At 38.9% G+C, this 24,805-nt stretch overlaps 1 protein-coding gene across 2 annotated transcripts; it reads left to right on the top strand.

Annotated features, from left to right (window-relative positions):
- The first annotated feature begins 787 nt into the window (after nucleotides 1–787).
- Nucleotides 788–21,782, top strand: LOC114653451 (charged multivesicular body protein 5). 2 transcript variants are annotated; one of them, XM_028803790.2, is made up of 8 exons: nucleotides 788–985; nucleotides 7,883–7,987; nucleotides 8,127–8,173; nucleotides 8,883–8,976; nucleotides 9,059–9,130; nucleotides 15,732–15,840; nucleotides 21,007–21,122; nucleotides 21,316–21,782. In XM_028803790.2, the coding sequence occupies exons 1-8, from the start codon at nucleotides 917–919 to the stop codon at nucleotides 21,364–21,366; spliced, it is 663 nt and encodes a 220-aa protein (XP_028659623.1). In that variant the 5' UTR covers nucleotides 788–916; the 3' UTR covers nucleotides 21,367–21,782. The 2 variants fall into 2 exon arrangements, with proteins under 2 accessions (XP_028659623.1, XP_051784847.1); XM_051928887.1 differs by lacking the exon at nucleotides 788–985 and adding an exon at nucleotides 1,180–1,198.
- Nucleotides 21,783–24,805: the final 3,023 nt, after the last annotated feature.

Genomic DNA, 24,805 nt, shown 5'->3' with positions numbered 1-24,805 from the left:
GCTGGCTCCTTTTATAAGGCACCCGGAAGTGCTCCAAGTGTTTATTGACCCAGTTCCGGCAGCACTTCCGGGTGTGGCGGAAGAGCCGCCCATAAGGGCTCAGCAGCAGCTGTAGCACCCCCTGGCGGTGCCCACGGATCCTAACAGGGCTGTATCACACTACAACTCCCATGGAGCCCTGCGGGAGTCCGAGGAACCACTGCAACCCAGGGGGACTTCCACCTAGTGCTCCGGGGAAGGTAACGCTCAGGACAAGGGCCCTGGCCATAGGCCACAAAGTTTACATTCCACATCATAAAAAAATTGGCAAATCCAAATTCCCTCTGTGGGTTAATGTCTGGGTGGACCATCAAATGGACAGGTGTGCAGATCAGGGCTGATTCCTTTGTGCCCATTGCTATCTGGATAGCTTCCAGCTGCGTGCGTATCCCTAACTGATTAAGTGGATTTCAGACTGTCATTTTACAACAGTATATTATATTGTAGTAGCTGGGATACCATATTTAATATTATTACATAACTGTGGCACCAACAAAATAACATGATCATAGCAGTTTCTGGAAAATCAAGGCTTGTGTTTAATTTAAATAACCGTCTTTACACACAAGAAACATACCTGTAGTTTAACTTAGTGTTTCTTGGGCTGAAACCTTGCGGAAAACAGGAGGCGGGGCTTGTCTGTACTAGGAGGTGAGGCAAACTGCGTTTGGGTACGCGTTTAACTCTCTGCACGTGATCAGGGTGTGCCTCAGCCTCAGTTGTGCTAAGTTTCGGTCACGCGCTCTCTGACGACATTTCCGTCGAATGTTTTATGCCTGCAGTTTCCTGGTTCCGTCAGACGGTCTGTGGGACTTTATTGTTTCTTTTGTGTTTTTGACACGGAACAATTCGAAAATAGACTAAAAAGACAAAGAAAATGAACAGGATTTTCGGACGATCGAAACCTAAAGGACCCCCACCAAACTTAACAGATTGTATTGGAAATGTGAGTATAACAATGAAGTGTGGGGTACTTTATAGGGTAGTTTTTTTTATGTTACACTTTTTACATTGCCTGTCAGACAGTCTTGGTGTTTTGTTTCCATGACAGTCCCAGACATGAAGCGACGAACATTTAAAAATCAGACCGAAATAAAAAGAGTAATGCTGTATGACTGTATAACGAAGCTACCCTTAGTCGGCGTTTGTGCCATCACAGGTAAAGAAAGGGACGCCATCCATGTTGATGATAACATTTTTATCATTTACCTCATCGAGTTGTGAGTTGTGCGAAAGTGACGACCAGGTCCTGCGTTTAAATAGACTTATTTCGTGAATAATTGCGTGTCGACAGAGCGATCCTTTGGAATTCTGAAGTTAACGTATAATCGTTTTAAGATGTCCATTTAAATGAAACATTGTAGATCATTCCCTAATACTGTACACTGTAAGATATTATTTTGAGTAGTCTCATGGCTTACCGTTTTAACAAAACACCTCCATGTGTTCGCTTAGTTTTTCTTTGTTAGGACAGGGATATTCATCTCTTAATGTGATTGTCTTGCATGTCTGAATGCAATGTCACTCCTGCTCTCACAGCATACCATACCAAACAAGTCTGAGATTTCTTTCATTTTGGCATTTCTTTTTCATCTGAATTTTTTAAAATTTCAATTAAGTTTAATCTTTTGTCTGGCTATTCTTTTTGACCATATTAATTCAATTAATTTTATAAGGATACATTTTATGGGTTATTTTAAAAGCTCAAGAACACTGTACACTTTTATAAATATAAAATATTCAGAACACAAAATGCTGCATATTTTGTACACGTTTTTAAAATAGGTTCCAAAACTTAGTAGAAATAACAATGGTAAAATGTGTTTTTATTCTCAAAGAGTAGAAACAAAATTTCAGCATACATAAATGCCAGCAGGCTGTGATATTTAGGAAATGCACTCTCGGGGTGAACAACACAGGTCTTAAAGTGAATCTGTCATTTGTGATGCTAATGTTTGTCATTTACTCAAGACAGCTCTTTTGATCTTAGCAAAATTGTGGTGACAGCAAGTACTAAAGAACACTCAGAAGAGAGTGACAAAGAATAAAGTAGCAGATGATCATTAACATCAGTAAAATACTAACTTTCGTCAGTACAGTACTCCACTAATCCAGTCATCCACCAACCAACTCGGTATTTAATCTTTGGAAATTGGTCAGGATTAAGAGAAATGTATATAGATGACACATTTGCATCTTATGCATAGTTGCACTTCAAAATGTAACTTTTCCAGCAACTCAGTTTTTGCACTATGATTAAATTAGAAATTTTGTTTAAAGAAACCTCCCCAATTTTCCAGATGTCCTTATTCCAGAGGCAATACTGATATATCTTGAAGACTTGGCATCTCAATAATAATATATATAAAAAAAACAAACTCTCAAAAGAATATTTTCCTTCAGTGATCGTAGAGTATGGTGGACAAATTACCTCTCAATTAACATCTCAGGAAAAGAGTGGAAGTCAGCCATATATAAAATACACTCTAGCTCTGTATGCACCAAGCATTCAATAATTCATCTTAAAATCTTTCATTGATCACATCTGCCTTGTTTAAAACTGTCAAAAATGTAGCCAGGGCAACATCCAACTTGTGAGTGTTGCAGTCTAGCTCAAGCATCTCAAGGCCACATTTTATGGGATGGAGTGCACCAAATTAACATCACATTAACAGCTGTATTTGGTGTGCATCCCAAATAGGCACAAAGTAGATAAGGACAAAATGATTCAAACTGCCTACACCACACTTTGAGCACAAAGACTTGTCTTGCTTAACTAGAAGAATCCCAACCCATCTCTTAAACCCAGTGGGTAACTGACATTCTGTATTTGAAATTGGAAGAAAAAAAAATATCGCTTAGAGGATCTGTCCAACACATTTTCAAAACATGGCAAGATTTTTTTAATTTAGAGTAAGCATTCATACAGGGAGAAGAAAGATGGTTTTGCTCACCTCTGCTCTTGGCTCTCTTCTCTTTCTCTCTGCATGGGTTGAGTTATTTTTTTATTATGCTTTATTTTTCTCAGTTTTCTTTATTTTTTAAATTCTCTGATTTTTTTTTTTTTTTTAGATTAATTTTGAAGTTTTCTGTTGTGGAAATTCTGTAAATTGTATCTGCTGTATACTGTGTTATTTTCTTAAAATGAATACAATGTAAATTATTCTATTTCTAATGGAATACTGTACCCTGGGAGTAACATTTTTGTTACTTAACCCACATCTTTGTAGTGGTGGCCGATAAATCTCATGAATTCATGAAGAAAGTACATAATGAAGATTCATATCAAAGGGGTCTCAATGGAGAATGGCAAATGATGTGAAAAATGTCCATGGTAAAGGGAGAAAAGAAAATGGGTAACTGCAGTCACATGATCCACTTGTCCTTTATTCATATGCTCATGCTCAGAACATGCTTAATACATGCTGTTCTTTGCAAAAATATTAATGTTTCAGTGAAATATGAGAAAAACACATTCTTAAAGCACTGTGCATTTGTGTTGAAGATGAGGGCGAGGCAGATATTCAAATAAGAACATACAGTGTTATCATTGTTATGTACTTTCCACGAAAACATGAAAAGTAAACATTTCTCTCTGCCACCACTACAAACTACATGGGGTAAGTAACATATAAAAAAATAATTTTTGTGTGGAATACTAATTTGTTTTCAGTCTTTCTGAAACCAGTAAGCTTTTGTCTGTGTGGGCAAGTTGATATATTCAGAGATTAATGCTTTCCAGAGCAAAAGCTTTGACGCCACATTAGCACTGAGGGCTTTTAGGGTTTGTGTTTTTCTTATGGTGGTATTTTTTTTTGTTTTTGTTCCTGATTTTAAAAGATACTGCTTTTGTAGGTACATTTTAAACTATATCTTTGGTGTTTAATAACAAAGCTGAAGTAATGAACATTCATTATTGTACATAATCATCCTTCATCATTCCTCTGATTTCTGTTTCTGATTAGAGGCATGTAAATTATTTTCTAGGACATATTAGTGCAGGGTGTGTAGTATTTTTCTGAATTTAGATCACTTGTCAGTAGCAGATAGTGTAACCTGCTGGTTTAGGATTTGGGTTTCATGCTGCTCTTTGCCAGTTCAGTTACCCTCAAGTAACTTGATGATGATGATAATAAAACATCTACTAAGTAATTAGTAATAATGATGGTAGTAATTCTAACTTTCACCTGTTATTATCACAACGTCATGGTGAATTAGCCTAAATTGTAGAACACATTGGCCTTGGTTCCAGTGCTATCTGATTTGTTTTTTTATTGTGCCTTTAATCTATTGTGCTTCCATCCTATGCAGTAGTTGTTCAGATGAACTAAGCAAAGAACAAAATAAAGGTACAAATAACATTTAAGACAGGAGCCCTGATAAAATGAGAAAAGAGTTGAATGGTTGCAGGTAACAGTGCTCTTCTGAGACAAAACTCAAACCAGTAAGTAAGTAAAGGTGCATAGTTAATTGTCACTAGAACCAAGAATAACAAATCATTTTTCCCTGTAATGCTAATTGGCCCTTTGCATGACTATGGGAAAAGTGAATGAACAGGGAACAAATGGCAACATCTCATGTGAAGTCTCTTAAAAATGTTAATTGGGATCCATAGATATTTATTCACGTAAAGAAATGACACAGTAAAAATTTTAGGTTTATGGCATTTTTGTGTTCTGTATGTGAAAATTCCAAAATGTTTTGGTTTAAACTAAAACTGTGGAGTCTGTAGATAAATCCTTTGACTCCGACTCCTTAGTTTCCGGTACTTCTGACTCCACTGTATTTAATATGCTAATGTATTTTCCATGTTGATTGAAGGAAGGCAACATACACATCATTTAACCACTGAACTACTGGCTAGGAAGCGGACTGTCTACTGTATTGGCCAGTTTAAACAAAAGACAAGAACCCCTTAACACACATCAGGCCATAGCACACACCTCCACCTACATCATTACACTTATTTACACTCAAATTAATTTGTTAAACACATTATATCTGAAATAAAATGAAAACACTTTTTGTAATGTACCATAATCCAGATTACAATATTTGAATGTCGGGTTGCATAATAGCTCATCTGAACTTCACACTAGTAAGTAACACAACTATGCACTGAGCTTTATTCTTGCATCAGAGAAGTACTTAATTATAACTATTGTTTGTGAAATGGGACATTTGAACTTGCTGTATTTTTTTTTTCATTACAATTTAAATTTATTAGGAGTTGGAGTGTGTACATTTTTTTGTTGATTCCGACCCCAACTCCAGGTACCCAAAATTGTCTCCGACTCTTCGCCTCCAACTCCACAGCCTTGGTAGTTAGCAGGATTTATTTTTACAGATACAATTTTTTATGATTTTGCCATGTGTCATTAGGAGTACCAAGTTCCTTGGTGTGCACATAACTGAAGAACTTACGTGGACACATAACACATCATCACTAATCAAGAAAGCCCAGCAGAGACTACACTTCCTGAGGTGGCTGAAGCGAGCAAGTCTTCCCCCTTCCGTTCTCTGCAGAGGCACCATTGAGAGTGTTCTGACCAGCTGTATCACTGTCTGGTATGGCAACTGCAACATATCTGACCGCAAGCGCCTGCAAAGGATAGTGAAGACAGCAGAGAACATTATTGGGGTGCCTATCCCTTCACTACAGGACATATTTTACAAACGTAGTGTCGGCAAGGCCTGCAGCATTGTGCAGGACCCCTTACACCCCTCACATGGACTTTTCACACTTCTGCCATCCAAGAGAAGATACTGCAGCATCAAAGCTGGGCTGCAGGATAGTTTTTACCCCCAAGCTGTTAGGCTCCTTAACACCATGCTGCCACCTGGGATCTTCCACACTGCCTCAACCACCTCTAAAAACAGAACCTTTATACATGCAAGCCACTGTCCTGCAAATACTAGTGTGCATGTAGAAAAAGAACTGAACGTCTCATTCTGACCTTTAAGTATTTTGACACTCTTGATATCCTTCTGCTGTGAAACATTCTGACCTGTCATTGATTACACATGTCTTAAACAACTACAGTACAATCCCTCTTAACTGGCCTCGCATTAACTGGCCTGTTAAAATAAAATTATATAAAAATTTTTTTTTTTATCCTGAGTTCTTCTTTATATTATATGTATGCACTTCCTTCTTTCCTGGAAGGTGAGAGTGCTCCTACTTGTGATTTCTGTTTACATATTCCTTTATGTATTTTCCATGGTGCCTACTTCTTGCTACCTGGCGGCTTCCCTGCTTCTCCCATCGGACTTCGCAATAGGGTAGTCGCTCTACCTGCAGGTGCAGCTGCCTTCCACACTGGTCAGGTAGCCCTCCAATCCCTGGCTATGACAGGCTCCATCCGGACCGAGACTTGGGTTCTTTCCCCAGCAGCCAGGGCGCTCACGCTGGGGCTAAATCAGCCCAAAACCTCCACGACTGCTGCTGCCTTTCAACAGCCAGTCGTCTTCAATACCGCTCACTCCAGCTCCGTTATCAGTCAGCTGGAGCAACCGCTTTTTTCAGCCCCACAGAGTGTTGGCCAAACACTCCTCTGCAGGGGTTCACCTCCCTGCAGCCTGCCTTTCTCTCCCGCTCGCTTGTTCTCCTGCACCAGCTTTCCTCTATCTGCTTCCTTCTCCATTAACCTTCCGTTCTTTCCTGTTCTCCCCCTAGCCGCATCGTGTTTCTATTTATCACGGGGAATTGGATCAGAAGTGGCAATGAACAGTTTCCGGGAACAATTACTGATGCGGATGACTCCTCACCTGTGCACTTAAGCTAGGATCACCTGCATCACGAATTCCCCGGGAACCGATTAGCCACACATACTCGCTAAGCCGTGAGTGCGGCGATTATTTACTTAAAAAGTGGCCTTTTTGACTTGAGCTGTGGACCCGCTACACCACACTGTCCAGTCGTTGTATGATAAAAAAACCTGTGTGCAAAATCGTGGATGACGCCTTGTGGATATGGTTTCTTCAGGAACCTCGAAGAGGTACAGTACATACCTTAGAAGTATTTTTCTACATAAAAATAGGTATGCGTCGGATTAACCGGCCAAAACGGCAACCGGCCATGGGTCCAGTCCCAAGGTGGCCAGTTAAGAGGGATTGTACTGTATTATCTATATCTATTATTTGTAATTTATTTATTATATTACATATCTATTGACTATATTTATGTATCTAGATTGCAAATACCGTACATTGCATCAATGTTCATATTGCTAACTACACGTCAATATTGCTGCTACTTCTTTGTCTTGTCTTTGGACAATGTCTTGTCTTGTTTGTATTTTAATTTTAAATTTAAAATTTTATTCTATTTTTAATTTATTTGCACGTCATGTTGTTACACTGTGGACCCTGAGCTTCGCAATTTCGTTTATCTGTATACTTGTATATGGTTGAGATGACAATAAAGTTCACTTTGACTTATCGGAGAAGGAAAAAAAAAACACACATACTCTAATCCTTATTTTGTTAATTTGGACTATAGTCGGGAGATTAATTAAAAAAAACTAATTTACCTTGAAAATGCAATTTAACAATTGTCTTATCAAAGTACATTACTTCTGGTTATCTTAAGATCCCTTAAATAGAGACTAGATGTGGCACTGACTCGGCCCATCGTGAACCTGAATTGGAGTTTATCTAGTTTAGGAAATGGACAAACGGGAATTTAGAAAAATGACACTTTGCAAATCATAATTCCTACTCTATGTTTTGGACAATTTAAAGATCTATTATGTAGTTAAATAGTTGTCCTAAGTAATTAAGTTGCCATTTGTTTATGGTGTAACTTTCATACTTTATTAACCTAGGCATTTTATCCCCCCAGGTCGATGGAAGGGCAGAATCAATTGATAAGAAGATTTCAAGGTTAGATGGTGAACTTGTTAAATATAAGGATCAAATGAAGAAAATGAGAGATGGCCCTTCAAAGGTACAGTAAGAGTACACACTGAATCCATCTAAGTTAAGAATATTTACATTGTGTAAAGAATTATTAAAGTAAAATAGTCTGTTTAAACTTATAAATTAATTACTGAACTTCAAAATTATTTTTTTATTTTTTTTTACAGAACGCTGTGAAACAGAAAGCTTTAAGAGTACTGAAGCAAAAGAGAATGTATGTAATTTTTATATTTCACCTGGGTGGGCAAGTAATTTTTATAAATGAAGCTGTTTAGAGTGGTTATTTAATAGTTCAGATTAAAAAGTTAAAACCCTTATGAGTAGAGCTGTGCGATACTGACAAAAAAAATATAACAATGTTTTCTGGGATTTTGTCAATATGTGGATGCTATTTTGCATCCTTCAAAAATGTCTTAATTTTAACTGTAATTATAACTTAAGATATTGTTGCTTACTAATATTATTAGAAAACTATATTAAAAGGTATACCCCACCCAAAATATTTTTTTAATGCTACTTTACCCCTTGTAGTCTGTAGCGGTGGCTGAGGAAAAATTTTAATCTTTTTGCTTTTGTGGAGAAATTGGATACTGAATATTGAAACTCATCAGCGCTGATAAGTGATCAGTGCTGGACAGTGCCAATAGATGTGAAAAACATCCATAAAAAAAATATTCTCACACAACTCGTGTTGCATAATCTACATGTCAGGTATCCTTTTGTTTGGTCAAAATGTGTGAATTATTTGCTAAAATATTATTAAAGTGACTTCCTGAGAATGGCTGCATTGAATGTAAACATGGAGAACGTCATTCCCACAATGCTGAAATTTTGATGTGGCTATTTGGTACTCCTCAGTAATTATTTTTGCTTAATAAACAGTTTTAGAAAATACATGTTTATTGTAATCTTGTTTCAATTAGGTATGAACAGCAGAGGGAGAACTTAATGCAGCAGTCATTTAATATGGAACAGGCAAACTACACAATACAGACACTGAAGGATACAAAGACAACTGTAAGAATGATAACATCACTGTTCATGTGCCACTGTTCATCAGCAAATCAAGAAGACTTACCCTTATTTACTACTCTTTCAGGTTGATGCTATGAAAGTTGGTGTGAAAGAAATGAAGAAGGCATACAAACAAGTTAAAATTGATCAAATTGAGGTAAATAACATTTCATTTTGTCAAAGCTAATGTATTTGTTTCTATTTTACTACATTTATTGATGTTGATTTATTTATTTCTGTGCTTTTACTTTTAAAGGATTTTCTGCTTTTAAGCAAATGTAGTTAGATAATGTTGCTAGCTATTTAATAATTTTGAAGAAATTCAAGTCATTAAGTCAAAATCAGTTATGACTCAAGATCAGAATTTTGCTGATAGTAGTGTTGTCTCTATTGACTATATACAGTCATGTGAAAAAGAAACTACACCCTCTTTCAATTCTAAGATTTTACGTATCAGGACATAATAAAAAATATCTGGCACTCAGCAGGAGTTAAAATTAATTAAATACAGTATAACCTCAGATGATCAACAACATATATTACACCGTGTCATTATTTATTTAACAAAAACTAAGTCAAAATGCAGAAACGGTGTGTGAAAATTTCAGTGCACCCTTACTGCTCCCATAGGAATGAAGAGGGTAAGTAGCAGCTAGAGGCTGCTAATCAAATGCACTTGATTAATTGATCATCAGCAAGTGACCACCTCTGTAAAAGCAGACGTTCTGGTAGTCTGCTGGTCTGGAGCATTCAGGTGTGTGTTAACGCAGTGCCAAGGAGGAAAGACATCAACAATGATCTCAGAGAAGCAATTGTTTCTGCCTATCAGTCTGGGAAGGGTTATAAGGCAATTTCCAAACAGTTTGAAGTCCATCATTCTTCAGTGAGAAAGTTTATTCACAAGTGGAAAACACTCAGGACAGTTGCCAATCTTCCCAGGAGGGGAGATCCCAGCAAATTCACCCCAAGATCAGACCTTGCAGTGTTCATTAAATGTTAAAAGTTCATGTCAGTATAATTATGAAAAAACTGAACAAGCATGGCTTTTTGGAAGGGTTGCCAGGAGAAAGCCTCTTTTCTCTAAAAGAACCATGGCAGCATGGCTTAGATTTATAAAGCTGCATCAGAACAAACCACAAGATTTCTGGAACAGTGTCCTTTGGACAGATGAGACCAAAGTGGAGGCTGACGATAATGCATAGCAGCATGCTGGGCAAAAAATGAACACAGCATATCAGTACAAACACCTCATACCAATGGTCAAGCATGATGGCGGATGGGTGATCATTTGGGCTTATATTGCAGCCACAGGACAAGGGCACCTTGTAGTTATTGAGCCGACCATGAACTACTGTGTATACCAAAGCGTTCTGGAGTCAAATGTGAGGCAATCTGTCCACCAGCTAAAGCTTCGCCGAAATTAGATCATGCAACAGGACAGTGGTCCCAAGCACACCAGCAAATCTACTGTACAACAGAATGGCTGAACAAAAAAAGAATAAAGGTGTTGTAACGGCCCAGTCAAAGTCTGGATCTTAACCCGATTGAATTGCTATGGTGGGGACCTTAAGAGAGCTTGCCCGAAAAAATCAATGTACTGAAACAACTTTGTAAAGAAGAGTGGGCCAAAATTCCTCCACAACAATGTGAGAGACTGATAGTCATGCAGGAAATGATTACTTCAAGCCATTGCTGCTAAAGGTGGTTCTACAAGATATTGAATCATGGTGTGTACTTAGTTTTTCACACATGACTTCTCCATTTTGACTTACATTTTGTTAAATCATCCATCCATCCATTATCCAACCCGCTATATCCTAACTACAGGGTCACGGGGGTCTGCTGGAGCCAATCCCAGCCAACACAGGGTGCAAGGCAGGAAACAAACCCCGGGCAGGACGCCAGCCCACCACAGTTTGTTAAATCATAACATAGTGAATTCTGTCATGTGTTGTTAACACCTGCACTTAGATTTCAACACTTTTATAACCTGGTAGGAATCAGATTTTTTTTTTATGATGTCCTGATTTTTTAAAACCATAGAACTGTAAGAGGGTGTACTTTCTTTTTCACATGACTGTAGATTACCAAGTAATGTACAGTCTTAATTAATTGAGTAATGTTTTTGAAAACCACTATACAATAAAAAATTGACATAACTAAATAACAACAATGCACCTCATTTCAAAGTGTCCAAAGACATTTAGTGGTTGGGTTAAAATGCATGAACAACATTTTAATTCTGCTCAAAAAGGCTTTCCAAAATGTAAACCTGTGCAGACATTTTTAGTATTTCAAATGAGAATGGCACGCTCTAATCTCTGTTGTGTTGTCCTTGTGTCAATGACTTAGGACATAACATTAATTAAAATTTTTATTTACTTACTGTTATACTTGTTGCACAAAGTTTTCTCATTAAAATATCATATTGCGTGGATTTTTTATTATTGTAAGGACCTTTGTCTGCACCTGGAAGTTCAAGTTATTGGAGTGTAGGCATGTTTTATGCTGTTTGCCAAAGGACTTTTTAACTAAAGCTGATGTCACATTACACTAATTCAAGTTGTCGGGCATGTTAGATTTGCTGATCTTGAATCATATCAGTTTAAATGACCAACTGGGCATGTAATATAAAAAAACAATGTACAGAATGTAAAATAAAACGGTGATTAAAAAAAAAATTGTTTTCTTCCATACCATACTGTTTTTCCTGCCACAGTATATTTTTCTGTAGCTTTAAGACAGTTGAATAGTCATAAGGTTTTGTGAGTGTAGCTGTTTTAGGAAATTTGATATATTTAGTTAAAAATATAGTTAACATTTTCTTAGCTTAGGTGTCACAGTAGTGCACAGTGGTTAGCACTGCCACTTTACAGATCCAGCATACTACATAAAAATACAGCACCTGATTGTCTGTATGGAGCCTGCATGTTCTCCATGTGTCTGAGTGCTGATGTTCTTGGTATTCCAGTTATGATCCTACATTCTCAAATTCATGCAGGTTTAGTTAAATGGTCCCAATGTAAGTGTGAAGTATGCGTTTGAGAGGACCGTGTAATAAACTGGCATGCTGTCAATGCCTTTTTCTTGCATTGTGCCCAGTGCTGCCAGGACAGGCATTTGCTCCCTGCTTTTCTGAACTGGAGTAGGCAGATTTGAGAATGACTAGAACTACAGTGATCCCTCGCTATATCGCGCTTCGCCTTTCGCGGCTTCACTCCATCGCAGATTTTATATGTAAGCATATTTAAATATATATCGCAGATTTTTTGCTGGTTCGCGGATTTCTGCGGACAATGGGTCTTTTAATTTCTGCTACATGCTTCCTCAGTTGGTTTGCCCAGTTGATTTCATACAAGGGACGCTATTGGCAGATGGCTGAGAAGCTACCCAACTTACTTTTCTCTGTCTCTCTTGCGCTGACTTTCTCTGATCCTGACGTAGGGAAATTGAGCAGGGGGGCTGTTCACACACCTAGACGATACGGACGCTCGTCTAAAAGTGCTGAAAGATTATCTTCACGTTGCTATCTTTTGTGCAGCTGCTTCCTGAAACGACATGCTGCACGGTGCTTCGCATACTTAAAAGCTCGAAGGGCACGTATTGATTTTTGACTGAAAAACAAACTCTGTCTCTCTCTCTCTCTCTCTCTCTCTCTGCTCCTGACTGAGGGGGTGTGAGCTGCCGCCTTCAACAGCTTTGTGCCGCGGTGCTTTGCATACTTAAAAGCCAAACAGCCCTATTGATTTGTTTGCTAGAGATTGTTTTCTCTATCTATGTGACATTCTGTGCTCCTGACATGCACTCCTTTGAAGAGGAAGATATGTTTGCATTCTTTTAATTGTGAGACGGAACTGTCATCTCTGTCTTGTCATGGAGCACAGTTTAAACTTTTGAAAAAGAGACAAATGTTTGTTTGCAGTGTTTGAATAACATTCCTGTCTCTCTACAACCTCCTGTGTTTCTGCGCAAATCTGTGACCCAAGCATGACAATATAAAAATAACCATATAAACATATGGTTTCTACTTCGCGGATTTTCTTATTTCGCGGGTGGCTCTGGAACGCAACCCCCGCGATGGAGGAGGGATTACTGTATTATTATTTTGCCAGTGAATATAACACATTTTCTTTGAGGTTACCGTGAACTGTTGCCAAAATCAAAAGATGTTTCTAAAAGGCCCTATGAGAACAATAAAGGTGAATTGTGTTCTAGGGAAAGGCATCCTACAAAGTCGTTTTTTTTTTTTTTTTCTTCTGCTTAAAGGCCCTACTTTTCAGAGCTAGGTGGCTGCCTTAGTGGTGAGTTTATCAACTGCCAATTTTCTTGGAAGTTATCCTTGACCATTCTTTCTGTCTGTGTTACTGAGTTAACTTTTCAGATTCAGGTTCAAAAGCAGTCGGCCCACTATAAAGATTTTAAAGAAACGATGATGACACGTCTCAATAAAGCCACAAGTTGGCAGCTGCTGGTTTGTCAGATAAACAAGAGCAAAACTGAATATGAATTCAATTCAACTGAATGTGAATCTCCCCTTGGGATGAATAAAGCATCTACCTATCTATCTGTCTATCTGTCTATCTGTCTATCTATACAAGATTTCTCAATTTCTCAAATGTTTTTCATTTTAACACAGAATATACTTTGGCCTGATTTTAGCCTTCAATTTAATGTTTACTTCAGTTTCTTCTAAAGCTTACTTTAAACAAAGGGTGTCACATGTCACATCTTTGACTCCTGCTCCTCTGAACAGCCGAATTCTGCAGCTCCATGCTCCAGTCAAGAGCAGCTGCAACAAGTAACCAACATCCTATGCATGTTAACTTAGCAAAATGTTCATAATGTAAAATAATGTGTAAGTAACAAGTTAGGTACAATTATAAAAGTTTATTTAAAAAGACTAGGGGGCTTTGCCCCCTGCTCACTTCGCTCATCAACCACCCGGCCTGCGCTGTGTGCCAGCCACTTCGCAAGTCTTCTGCTCCCGTATGTGGATTTCACTTTCACCAAACAACAAATCTTTTAATTCTTGCAAATACACCTCTTTATTGGGAAGAAACACTGTTTTTCCATGATGGCAACACAAATTAGACGATCTACAAGTCTCTGACCTAAAGTTTAAATCCGAACAATATATTCAATCTCTTTTCGTTGTTCCGTTATTTCACCGAGTAATAATTTCCATTTATTTGCGCTAATGAGATCTTTGCTATCATTTTTTTTGAGACTTTTGAATTTTAGTACTTCCATTATTTCTAACCTGCTCTGCATGTGTATCGCACCAACGTTTCTGAACCTCTTTACGACGTTCTACTTTGTCATCTACTCTTTGTCTTTTATTTCCGCCCCGGGTGTGGTTAAATGTCTTGGCACAAAGTCTCATCTCGCGAGACATGAAAGTGTCTCTCTGAAAAAGTCTCGTCTCATCCTGGGATTTTTTTTATATAATAGAGAGACAATTATTTCTGAAATGATCAAGAATGAGTGCTTACCAAATGCTGAGTATGCAGGAAATTTGTGCATTAACTACTGCTACTTTATTTGAGTGGAATACCTGCAATCCTGCATCGAATTACTACTTTTTCATTTAAAATTCACATTAGCATTTTTACATCATTTACGTAACTATCTCCATCCACATAAAGCTATATTTACACTACATTTTCATTTAAAATTCACACTAGCATCAGTGGAAAAATCCTTGCAGGGGTGGTAACGCTGCCGGCCACAGAATTTATCTCAACATTCTAGCAACTGGTAAATTATTTGCCTTTTGTGCATGTATGCAGCACTCCGACTGAACAAAATGCAATTTTAGATGCATATGTCTAAGCAGCACAACAAATGCCATGAACAGAAACTCCTTTGTGTCCACTATGTTGGAACAGGTTTTCATCCATGAAGGGTGAGCAATCAGGTAATGAGCAGGATCCAGATTGGAAAGGGCTACAGACTATTCAGAGTATGATTAGTCTTGTGTTTTCCAAAGTCTGTATTTTCACCATCCACACTGAAGTGTATATCCATCCATCCATCCATTTTCCAACCCGCTGAATCCGAACACAGGGTCACGGGGGTCTGCTGGAGCCAATCCCAGCCAACACAGGGCACAAGGCAGGGAACCAATCCTGGGCAGGGTGCCAACCCACCGCAGGACACACACAAACACACCCACACACCAAGCACACACTAGGGCCAATTTAAAATCACCAATCCACCTAACCTGCATGTCTTTGGACTGTGGGAGGAAACCGGAGCACCCGGAGGAAACCCACGCAGACACGGGGAGAACATGCAAACTCCACGCAGGGAGGACCCGGGAAGCGAACCCAGGTCTCATTACTGTGAGGCAGCAGCGCTAGCCACTGTGCCGCCCTGAAGTGTATATGCCTTTGGAAAGTATTTTCAAAAGTCTCAATTTTTGTGTGTTAAGAGCTCCAAGGTAGTGTGGGCAAAAGGTGAAAACTCAATACTAATATCTGCATTTTTAAAGAAAAACACAGCAATGCAGACGTTACCAAAGTAATAGACATTGTTTACATTTTCAAATGCAATAAATCCTTAACCCAAATGATACTAATGTCAGAAGATATAATGAGTGATGCTGAGTTAAATAGAAAAAAGATCACTAATGAACTTTTACCACACTGTATATAAACTGGGGGTGTGTATTCAATATGTTCTTTGAGTAGGTTGAAAGTGATTTCTCTTTATTTTCGTGTAACTTTAGTAGGCCTTATTTATATTTTCTTCAAAAGGACTTGCAAGATCAGCTTGAAGACATGATGGAAGAAGCCAATGAAGTACAAGAAGCTCTTAGCCGCAGTTATGGAACACCAGAGATTGATGAGGACGATTTGGAAGCAGGTTGGCTCTTCATGGCCTTGTCTGTTTTTGATTTATGGGTGATTGAGGGTGTTGTCTGTTTAGTTTTTTGCTGATTTAATTGTACCTGTTTAGGATTGCTCTTGAGCGGCGATAATTATACATGGGACTTAATAACTTGAGTGGCCTTATGGGTAATGAACCCTACTTACAGTTTTATAGGCAAGAGTGTTTCATATCCAATTATTGTCTAATCTTTTATTTTTGAGAAAGTCTCTACCAATTATTTTTCTTTTCAGAAAACATTTATATAGCACCTTCTAATACAGAGTATAATTTAAGGTGCTTTACAAATAGTAGTAAGTTGAAACAAAGCAAAGCAATAATCAAACAATGTAAGGGGTCAAGATGATCAGTGGGGAAATGGAAAGGAAACAAAACAAAGTAATGTGTGTATGTGTATGTATATATATATATATATAATATATATATATATTATATAATATATGTATGAATGTATGTATGTATGTATATATGTATGTATGTATATATAGATATATATATATATATATATATATATAGTACTGTGCAAAAGTTTTAGGCAGGTGTGAAAAAATGCTGTAAACAAAGAATGCTTTAAGAAATATAAATAATGATTGTTTATTGTTATCAATTTACAAAACGCAAAGTGAGCGAACAAAAGAAAAATCTAAATCAAATCAATTTTTGGTGTTACTACCTTTTGCCTTCAAACCAGCATCAATTCATAGGTACACTTGCACAAAGTCAGGGATTTTGTAGGATTCTAGTCAGGTGTATGATCAACCAATTATACCAAACAGGTGCTAATGATCATCAATGTCACATGCAGGTTAAAACACAGTCATTAACTGAAACAGAAACAGCTGTGTAGGAGGCTTAAAACTGGGTGAGGAACAACCAAACTCTGCTACCAAGGTGAGGTTGTGGAAGACAGTTTCATGTCATGGCAAGATTGAGCACAGCAACAAGACACAAGGTAGTTATACTGCATCAGCAAGGTCTCTCACAGACAAAGATTTCAAAGCAGACTGGGGTTTCAAGATGTGCTGTTCAAGCTCTTTTGAAGAAGCACAAAGAAACGGGCAACGCTGAGGATCGTAGACACAGTGGTCAGCCAAGGAAACTTAGTGCAGCAGATGAAAGACACCACAAGCTTATTACCTTTCGAAATCGGAAGATGTTCAGCAGTGCCATCAGCTCAGAACTGGCAGAAACCAGTGGGACCCAGGTACACCCATCTGCTGTCCGGAGAAGTCTGGCCAGATGTGGTCTTCATGGAAGAGTTGCAGCCAAAAAGCCATACCTCCGACATGGAAACAAGGCCAAGCGACTCAAGTATGCATGAAAACATAGGAACTGGGGTGCAGAAAAATGGCAGCAGGTGCTCTGGACTGATGAGTCAAAATTTGAAATATTTGGCTGTAGCAGAAGCAGTTTGTTCGTCGAAGGGCTGGAGAGCGGTACAATAATGAGTGTCTGCAGGCAACAGTGAAGCATGGTGGAGGTTCCTTGCCCGTTTGGGGCTGCATTTCTGCAAATGGAGTTGGAGATTTGGTCAGGATTAATGGTGTTCTCAATGCTGAGAAATATAGGCAGATACTTATCCATCATGCAATACCATCAGGGAGGCGTATGATTGGCCCCAAATTTATTCTGCAGCAGGACAACGACCCCAAACATACAGCCAAAGTCATTAAGAACTATCTTCAGAGTAAAGAAGAACGAGAAGTCCTGGAAGTGATGGTAAGGCCCCCACAGAGCCCTGACCTCAACATCATCGAGTGTGTCTGGGATTACATGAAGAGACAGAACGATGTGAGGAAGCCTACATCCACAGAAGATCTGTGGTTAGTTCTGCAAGATGTTTGGAACAACCTACCAGCTGAGTTCCTTCAAAAACTGTGCAAGTGTACCTAGGAGAATTGATGCTGTTTTGAAGGCAAAGGGTCACACCAAATATTGATTTGATTTAGATTTCTCTTTTATTCATTCACTGCATTTTGTTGATTGATGAAAATAAATGATTAACACTTTCATTTTTGAAAGCATTCTTTGTTTACAGCATTTTTTCACACCTGCCTAAAACTTTTGCACAGTAATGTATACAGTAGATACAGTGCATCTGGAAAGTATTCACAGCGCATCACTTTTTCCACATTTTGTTATGTTACAGCCTTATTCCAAAATGGATTAAATTCATTTTTTTCCTCAGAATTCTACACACAACGTCTCATAATGACAACGTGAAAAAAGTTTACTTGAGGTTTTTGCAAATTTATTAAAAATAAAAAAATTGAGAAAGCACATGTACATAAGTATTCACAGCCTTTGCCGTGAAGCTCGAAATTGAGCTCAGGTGCATCCTGTTTCCCCTGATAATCCTTGAGATGTTTCTGCAGCTTAATTGGAGTCCACCTGTGGTAAATTCAGTTGATTGGACATGATTTGGAAAGGCACACACCTGTCTATATAAGGTCCCACAGTTGACAGTTCATGTCAGAGCACAGACCAAGCATGAAGTCAAAGGAATTGTCTGTAGACCTCCGAGACAGGATTGTCTCGAGGCACAAATCTGGGGAAGGTTACAGAAAAATTTCTGCTGCTTTGAAGGTCCCAATGAGCACAGTGGCCTCCATCATCCATAAGTGGAAGAAGTTCGAAACCACCAGGACTCTTTCTAGAGCTGGCCAGCCATCTAAACTGAGCGATCGGGGAAGAAGGGCCTTAGTCAGGGAGGTGACCAAGAACCCGATGGTCATTTTGTCAGAGCTCCAGAGGTCCTCTGTGGAGAGAGGAGAACCTTCCAGAAGGACAACCATCTCTGCAGCAATCCACCAATCAGACCTGTATGGTAGAGTGGCCAGACGGAAGCCACTCCTTAGTAAAAGGCACATGGCAGCCCGCCTGGAGTTTGCCAAAAGGCACCTGAAGGACTCTCAGACCATGAGAAAGAAAATTCTCAGGTCTGATGAGACAAAGATTGAACTCTTTGGTGTGAATGCCAGGCGTCACATTTGGAGGAAACCAGGCACCGCTCATCACCAGGCCAATACCATCTCTACAGTGAAGCATGGTGGTGGCAGCATCATTCTGTGGGGATGTTTTTCAGCGGCAGGAACTGGGAGACTAGTCAGGATAAAGGGAAAGATGACTGCAGCAATGTACAGAGACATCCTGGATGAAAACCTGCTCCAGAGCGCTCTTGACCTCGGGCTCAGACCTTGTTGTTTCAGCAGGACAACGACCATAAGCACACAGCCAAGATATCAAAGGAGTGGCTTCAGGACAACTCTGTGAATGTCCTTGAGTGGCCCAGCCAGAACCAAGACTTGAATCTGATTGAACATCTCTGGAGAGATCTTAAAATGGCTGTGCACCGACGCATCCCATCCAACCTGATGGAGCTTGGGAGGTGCTGCAAAGAGGAATGGGCGAAACTGGCCAAGGATAGGTGTGCCAAGCTTGTGGCTTCATATTCATAAAGACTTGAGGCTGTGATTGCTGCCAAAGGTGCATCGACAAAGTATTGAGCAAAGGCTGTGAATACTTATGTACATGTGATTTCTCAGTTTTTTTATTTTTAATAAATTTGCAAAAACCTCAAGTAAACTTTTTTCACGTTGTCATTATGGGGTGTTGTGTGTAGAATTCTGAGGAAAAAAATGAATTTAATCCATTTTGGAATAAGGCTGTAACATAACAAAATGTGGAAAAAGTGATGCGCTGTGAAATATATATATATATATACACATACATACACTTTGATTATAGCATGTTGAGATTTAATCACAAATTAACACTCAGAAACTAATGCTAGTTCTGATGAACCAAAATTCTAATTGAATGTATCAGTACAAGTTAACATCCATCCATCCATCCATCCATCCATTTTCCAACCCGCTGAATCCGAACACAGGGTCACGGGGGTCTGCTGGAGCCAATCCCTGCCAACACAGGGCACAAGGCAGGAACCAATCCTGGGCAGGGTGCCAACCCACCCGCAGGACACACACAAACACACCCACACACCAAGCACACACTAGGGCCAATTTAGAATCGCCAATCCACCTAACCTGCATGTCTTTGGACTGTGGGAGGAAACCGGAGCACCCGGAGGAAACCCACGCAGACACGGGGAGAACATGCAAACTCCACGCAGGGAGGACCCGGGAAGCGAACCCAGGTCCCCAGATCACCCAACTGCGAGGCAGCAGCGCTACCCACTGCGCCACCGTGCAAGTTAACATGAGCCAGCATATTACTTTCTTATTCTGTAGTACATTCTGCTTACTAACTCAATCCCTAATATAATCTCGATCAAGACATTGTTTTTTATGAGGAGGACGTTGTAATTCAGAGGTGCTTCACCTTCCTGGTTATAATCCACCTCGCCTGACAGGCGTATGTTGGGGCTCATTGGTGAATTCAAAGTTAAGGAGCCTTTGCCGGTTTTACTTCTTCCTACATGCTGCTTTGCAATAACACCTTTGTACGCTTACAAATTAAATAAGGGGCTTTTTAATGGAAAATGATTATATATAAAGTTATGACTACACTGCTTTTGGAGTGCATTCCACAAGCTAACAACCCCTGCTAAAGCTGTTGCTGTAGAAGAGGGCAGTGTACGTCCTTTCCCTTGATGCTAGTGTCCTTGACACAGTTAGTTAGATCCATAAATTGAGTCAATTGTCCAATTACTTTTGAGCCCCTGAAATGAAGGGATTGTGTTAAAAATGTGCTTTAGTTGCCTCACATTTTTATGCAATCATTTTGTTCAGCCCACTGAATTAAAGCTGAAAGTCTGCACTTCAACTGCATCTGAGTTGATTTAAAATTCATTGTGGTAATGTACAGAACCAAAATTAGAAAAAAGCTGTCTCTGTCCAAATATTTATGGACCTGACTGTATTTTAAGTGGGTCTAATTTTAATGTGAAAAATTATATTATTCCATTATCTTCTGATGTAACAGTTTTGGATATCATTGCATTAATGTTTTAAAATAATGTATCACATGCTGTTAACTAAAATTGAAAGCTTTGAAGTAGCACTCACTTTTTAAACTTAAGAGTTGCAACTATTTGGAAAAATAAGTATTTGTTTTTATAAAGCAGGAAATTGGATCCATTAATTTTAAGTTTATTTTTGCGTTTTTGTTTTTTTTAAGAACTTGATGCATTAGGTGATGAATTATTAGCAGACGAGGATTCTTCATATATAGACGAAGCTGCATCAGCACCAGCCATTCCAGAAGGAGTGCCCAATGACTCAAGAACAAACAAGGTAAACCTGAAATGCAGGAGAGCTCTGCATCAATGAATAATTTGAAATTTTATTTTATTACCTTCTATCAACATGTTTTATTATGAAGTAAACGTGTTCTGGGGGAAAAATAATAAATACAAATTTAGGGTGCACAAATAAGCAGTTGTCATTTGTAACATAAGATCATTTATTGTTTGTTTTCTTTTGACAGGATGGTGTTTTGGTGGATGAATTTGGACTTCCACAGATCCCAGCTACATAAGAGATGCTGGTCAAGTTACACTGTACAAATTCTTCGGCATTTTTTTTTATGTAAAATATCATTTATAGTAAAATATACCGGTTCCTAAACTGTAAAGACAGGCTGACTGGGAATTATCCTCCATGCTCTACAGTGTTAAAGGTGGTAAAGCAGAGGGAACTGTTGCCTTCATTGATCATCTTTCCACCTCCTCCTAAATAGACATTTGTCTCCTTCTAACATGTTTTGGTACGCTTTTACTAATTTCGGTGCATTAACTACAACGAGGTAAATCATTTTTAGGATAATACAGCACATGATTGCTTGGTGTTTCTCAACTATTCTTTCATCTCAATTTCTTTGGTATGTGGCTCTTTAAATTCTGTAAAATAACATTATATAATTGGTTGAATAAATAATAAATTGTACATTTTAAACACTAGCAGTACTCTATTTACAACTCTTTACATATTTTGATTTCTATCCTATTCCGTTTGCAGAATTTATGGCAATTATGCATTTGTATTAATAATTCTGGTGGTGTATGAATTGACCAAAAGCTTCAAATAGCATTAATTCTTCTCCTTAATTTCAGTTTGTTACATGAATGAAGATGCTACATCTGCTTGATTTTAATTTATATATGCTTCAGGAATGAATGGGCAATCCTAGAATTGCTGTCCACCCTCATGAATTCAATAAATGTCATGAAATATATTTTTCTTTTGAAGTAGTAATACTTGTAAAGTATGTTTTACATTTGTACAATCGAAAGAGTGACAACTTTAACCCAGCCATCCATTCATTTTCTGAAGCCACTTTTTCTGGTTCAGTTATGCAGTGCCAAAGCTTTTTACATCAATCTTGGGCACAAGGTAGGAACCTTGTCTCTCAACCTAATGTTCATGTTTTTGGTATAAGCAAGAGGCTGGAATTACTTGGATGTGATTTTTAGATATTGTATGCAGGTGTATTTTGTTTGATTTATACTGAAACCTTTTGCTGTGCTCTTCAGAATTGTTACACAACATGAAATCTCTCATTGATGCGCTGCTTGTACCCAACACACCTCCACAGTTATATTGAAATCAAGTAGTGTGGAAGTTACTGAATTGGAATTCAGTTTCTTCAGATTTGGACTCGGTATCTGCAAACAAAAGGCTAAAAATTGAGATTAACCTACACAATGACCTTGTCAGATTACAATAGACAATATTAAGCAAGGGTGGTATATTGGAAAATGGTCTTCCTGGACTTTAAGTGAAGACAAGAAAGTGGAATTGTATGGGGGCATAGCCACAGAGAATCAGTGATGAGTGGAGAAGCTCCATAGAATCAATGGTAGGTAAGCATATCCAGTTAGGGAGTTGCATCCTCTTGCGTAAAGAAGGATATTGCCATTTAGGGAATTCTGGGAACTGATGATTGCTGGTGTCCTCATGTTATACTTTTGCAATGCTTTTGTATCCTAGTATGTAGCTGTTGGTGCTATAGTAATCAAGTCAAATCCTTGGGTGCAGCAAGAACATAAGTGGCCATGGACTTGGTTTTTCCACTCTCAATAGGGAAGTTGGGGGTGGGCATCTGCTGGTTTAATTTTGATAGTACGCTTAAAACGGTTATAAATTATATACAAAGAGAGACAATGCATCCATGTATCTAAAGGTGTTAAGGGCAGCAAAAACTAGACAATTTAGACTTTACAATTGTGCGTTCCCAGCATTCTTATCATTCTTGGATTTTTTTAGAATGACTAGTCAGTCTTGACATTCAGGTCTTTGGAAAGTGAGAAGAAAACAAGATGAACCAAAGAAGAAACAATGATGGAGAGGACAGTAACCTAGCCCTGTTGCTTAGAATTGTGTGTCAGCAGCCACCATGCACCATTGTGCTGTACTTTTGGAGTAAGTCATTCATGAAAAATGGTGAGGAAATGATGGGCCACTCTACATTAAATGGGTTTTTGAGAAAGGCGACCAAGTCTGCTAGGGCTTGCTCAGCCCAGCCTTGGTATTGCAGCACCACAAGAAGTGATTCCAAAGAAAGGTGTTAAAGCTGCCCCTTAGAGGGTAAAGGGAAAAATGTGTAGATAAAGGTAAAAAAATCACTTGAAATGTTTTCTACAGAGCCAAATTGATGTCAGGAAGGACATGAGCCCCATGACAGCATGCCTGCCTATCAGATTATCTACCTACCCTTTTGTCATTCCTCATGTCGGGAGGTGGCTGTCCTTGCTGCAGAATGGGGGAGCTGGATGTTGGTGACACCCTCAAAAAACAATTTTTATTTTTCCTTTCTTCGTAGCTTTTCCTGTAGTATTGTAGTAAATGTTTTAACACCAATAGTCAGACATGCAGGCAGAGGGGCACTGTTCCATTGTCCAGAGAGATGGAAAAGAAGGAAATGTCCCATTGCACTGTGCTTTGCTTCTTGCTATTTTTTTTTTTTTTACCCACACACATAATCGTCCATCTCTTTCATCCATCTCTATAGCTGGCTTATTTGTCTGCCCAAATTCCTGTCTTCCTGCTTACTCTTCAAGGATGCCTCCAACCCTCAAATCAGAAGCAAATGGTGGCAGTATTCACACATAAACTGAATGTTAACAATTTACATTATCCCAACGCATCATATGACCACTGAAAATGTGCAAGATAGCTGTGACTATACAGTGACTTCCCAGATGCCAATCTGTTATGTCCTTGTTTAGAAGATTAGGTTGATGCTGTTTCAGAAATGCTGGTACAAAGATTTGAATAGGGCAGGCTTGGAAGGCAGGGGAGTTTGTTGATCATGCTACTGTCCAGAGTGAGACAGCAGAAACATAGCAAATGAGAACAAGTTTATCTTGGGGAGAACCAATAAAGCTTTGGTCAAAGTATGAGAGTAGAGAAGGAACATGGTGGTCACAGACCTAACAAGAATGGAGGAAAACTGGTTCCTTATGAAATCTGTCAGCTAAAGCCAACTGGGCTGATACACAACCCAGGAGGATGCTATCCCAAGAACTGTGGGATGGTTTGGTCTTTGGAAGATCCCCCAGGGAACACTGAGCTTCCTAATCAGGGCCGTGTATAACACCCCCTCAAACCTAGCCAATATGGGCCAGTGGTTTGGCTTTGAAAAGAAGCGTGATCCATGTGATATAGTAGAGGTTTCCTTGAACTGCATCTTTTGTGGCTGCAAGGTCGCCTTGGCCTAGGGGCTGATACTGATGGTGACATGAACAGGTGTTAAGGAAGCAAGCTGAACAGAGCACATGAGAACTCAAGTAAATAGAGTCCTAATGTCAAAAAAGCTTTTCTAGTTTGCAACAGCAGGAGATGTGCAGTGTTGCCCAGCACAAGGAAGATCACCAGACTTGGCCCCAGGGAATGACTGGGTAAGATTCCCTATGGTGATCTCCACCACCTCAATGAGACCTGACATCCTTGTGTGCTCAGTAACCGATAAGGTTGTC

Source organism: Erpetoichthys calabaricus, chromosome 6 (assembly GCF_900747795.2).
Source record: "Erpetoichthys calabaricus chromosome 6, fErpCal1.3, whole genome shotgun sequence".
NCBI classification, from domain to species: Eukaryota; Metazoa; Chordata; class Cladistia; order Polypteriformes; family Polypteridae; genus Erpetoichthys; species Erpetoichthys calabaricus.
This window is presented reverse-complemented; position numbering and strand designations above follow the sequence as displayed.

Coding starts and splice junctions, on each gene's coding strand:
- LOC114653451 (XM_028803790.2), top strand. CDS start 917: ATGAACAGGATTTTCGGACGATCGAAACCTAAAGGACCCCCACCAAAC. Junction 7,988..8,126: donor TGAGAGATGGCCCTTCAAAG/GTACAGTAAGAG, acceptor TTTTTTTTACAG/AACGCTGTGAAACAGAAAGC. Junction 15,841..21,006: donor TGAGGACGATTTGGAAGCAG/GTTGGCTCTTCA, acceptor GTTTTTTTTAAG/AACTTGATGCATTAGGTGAT.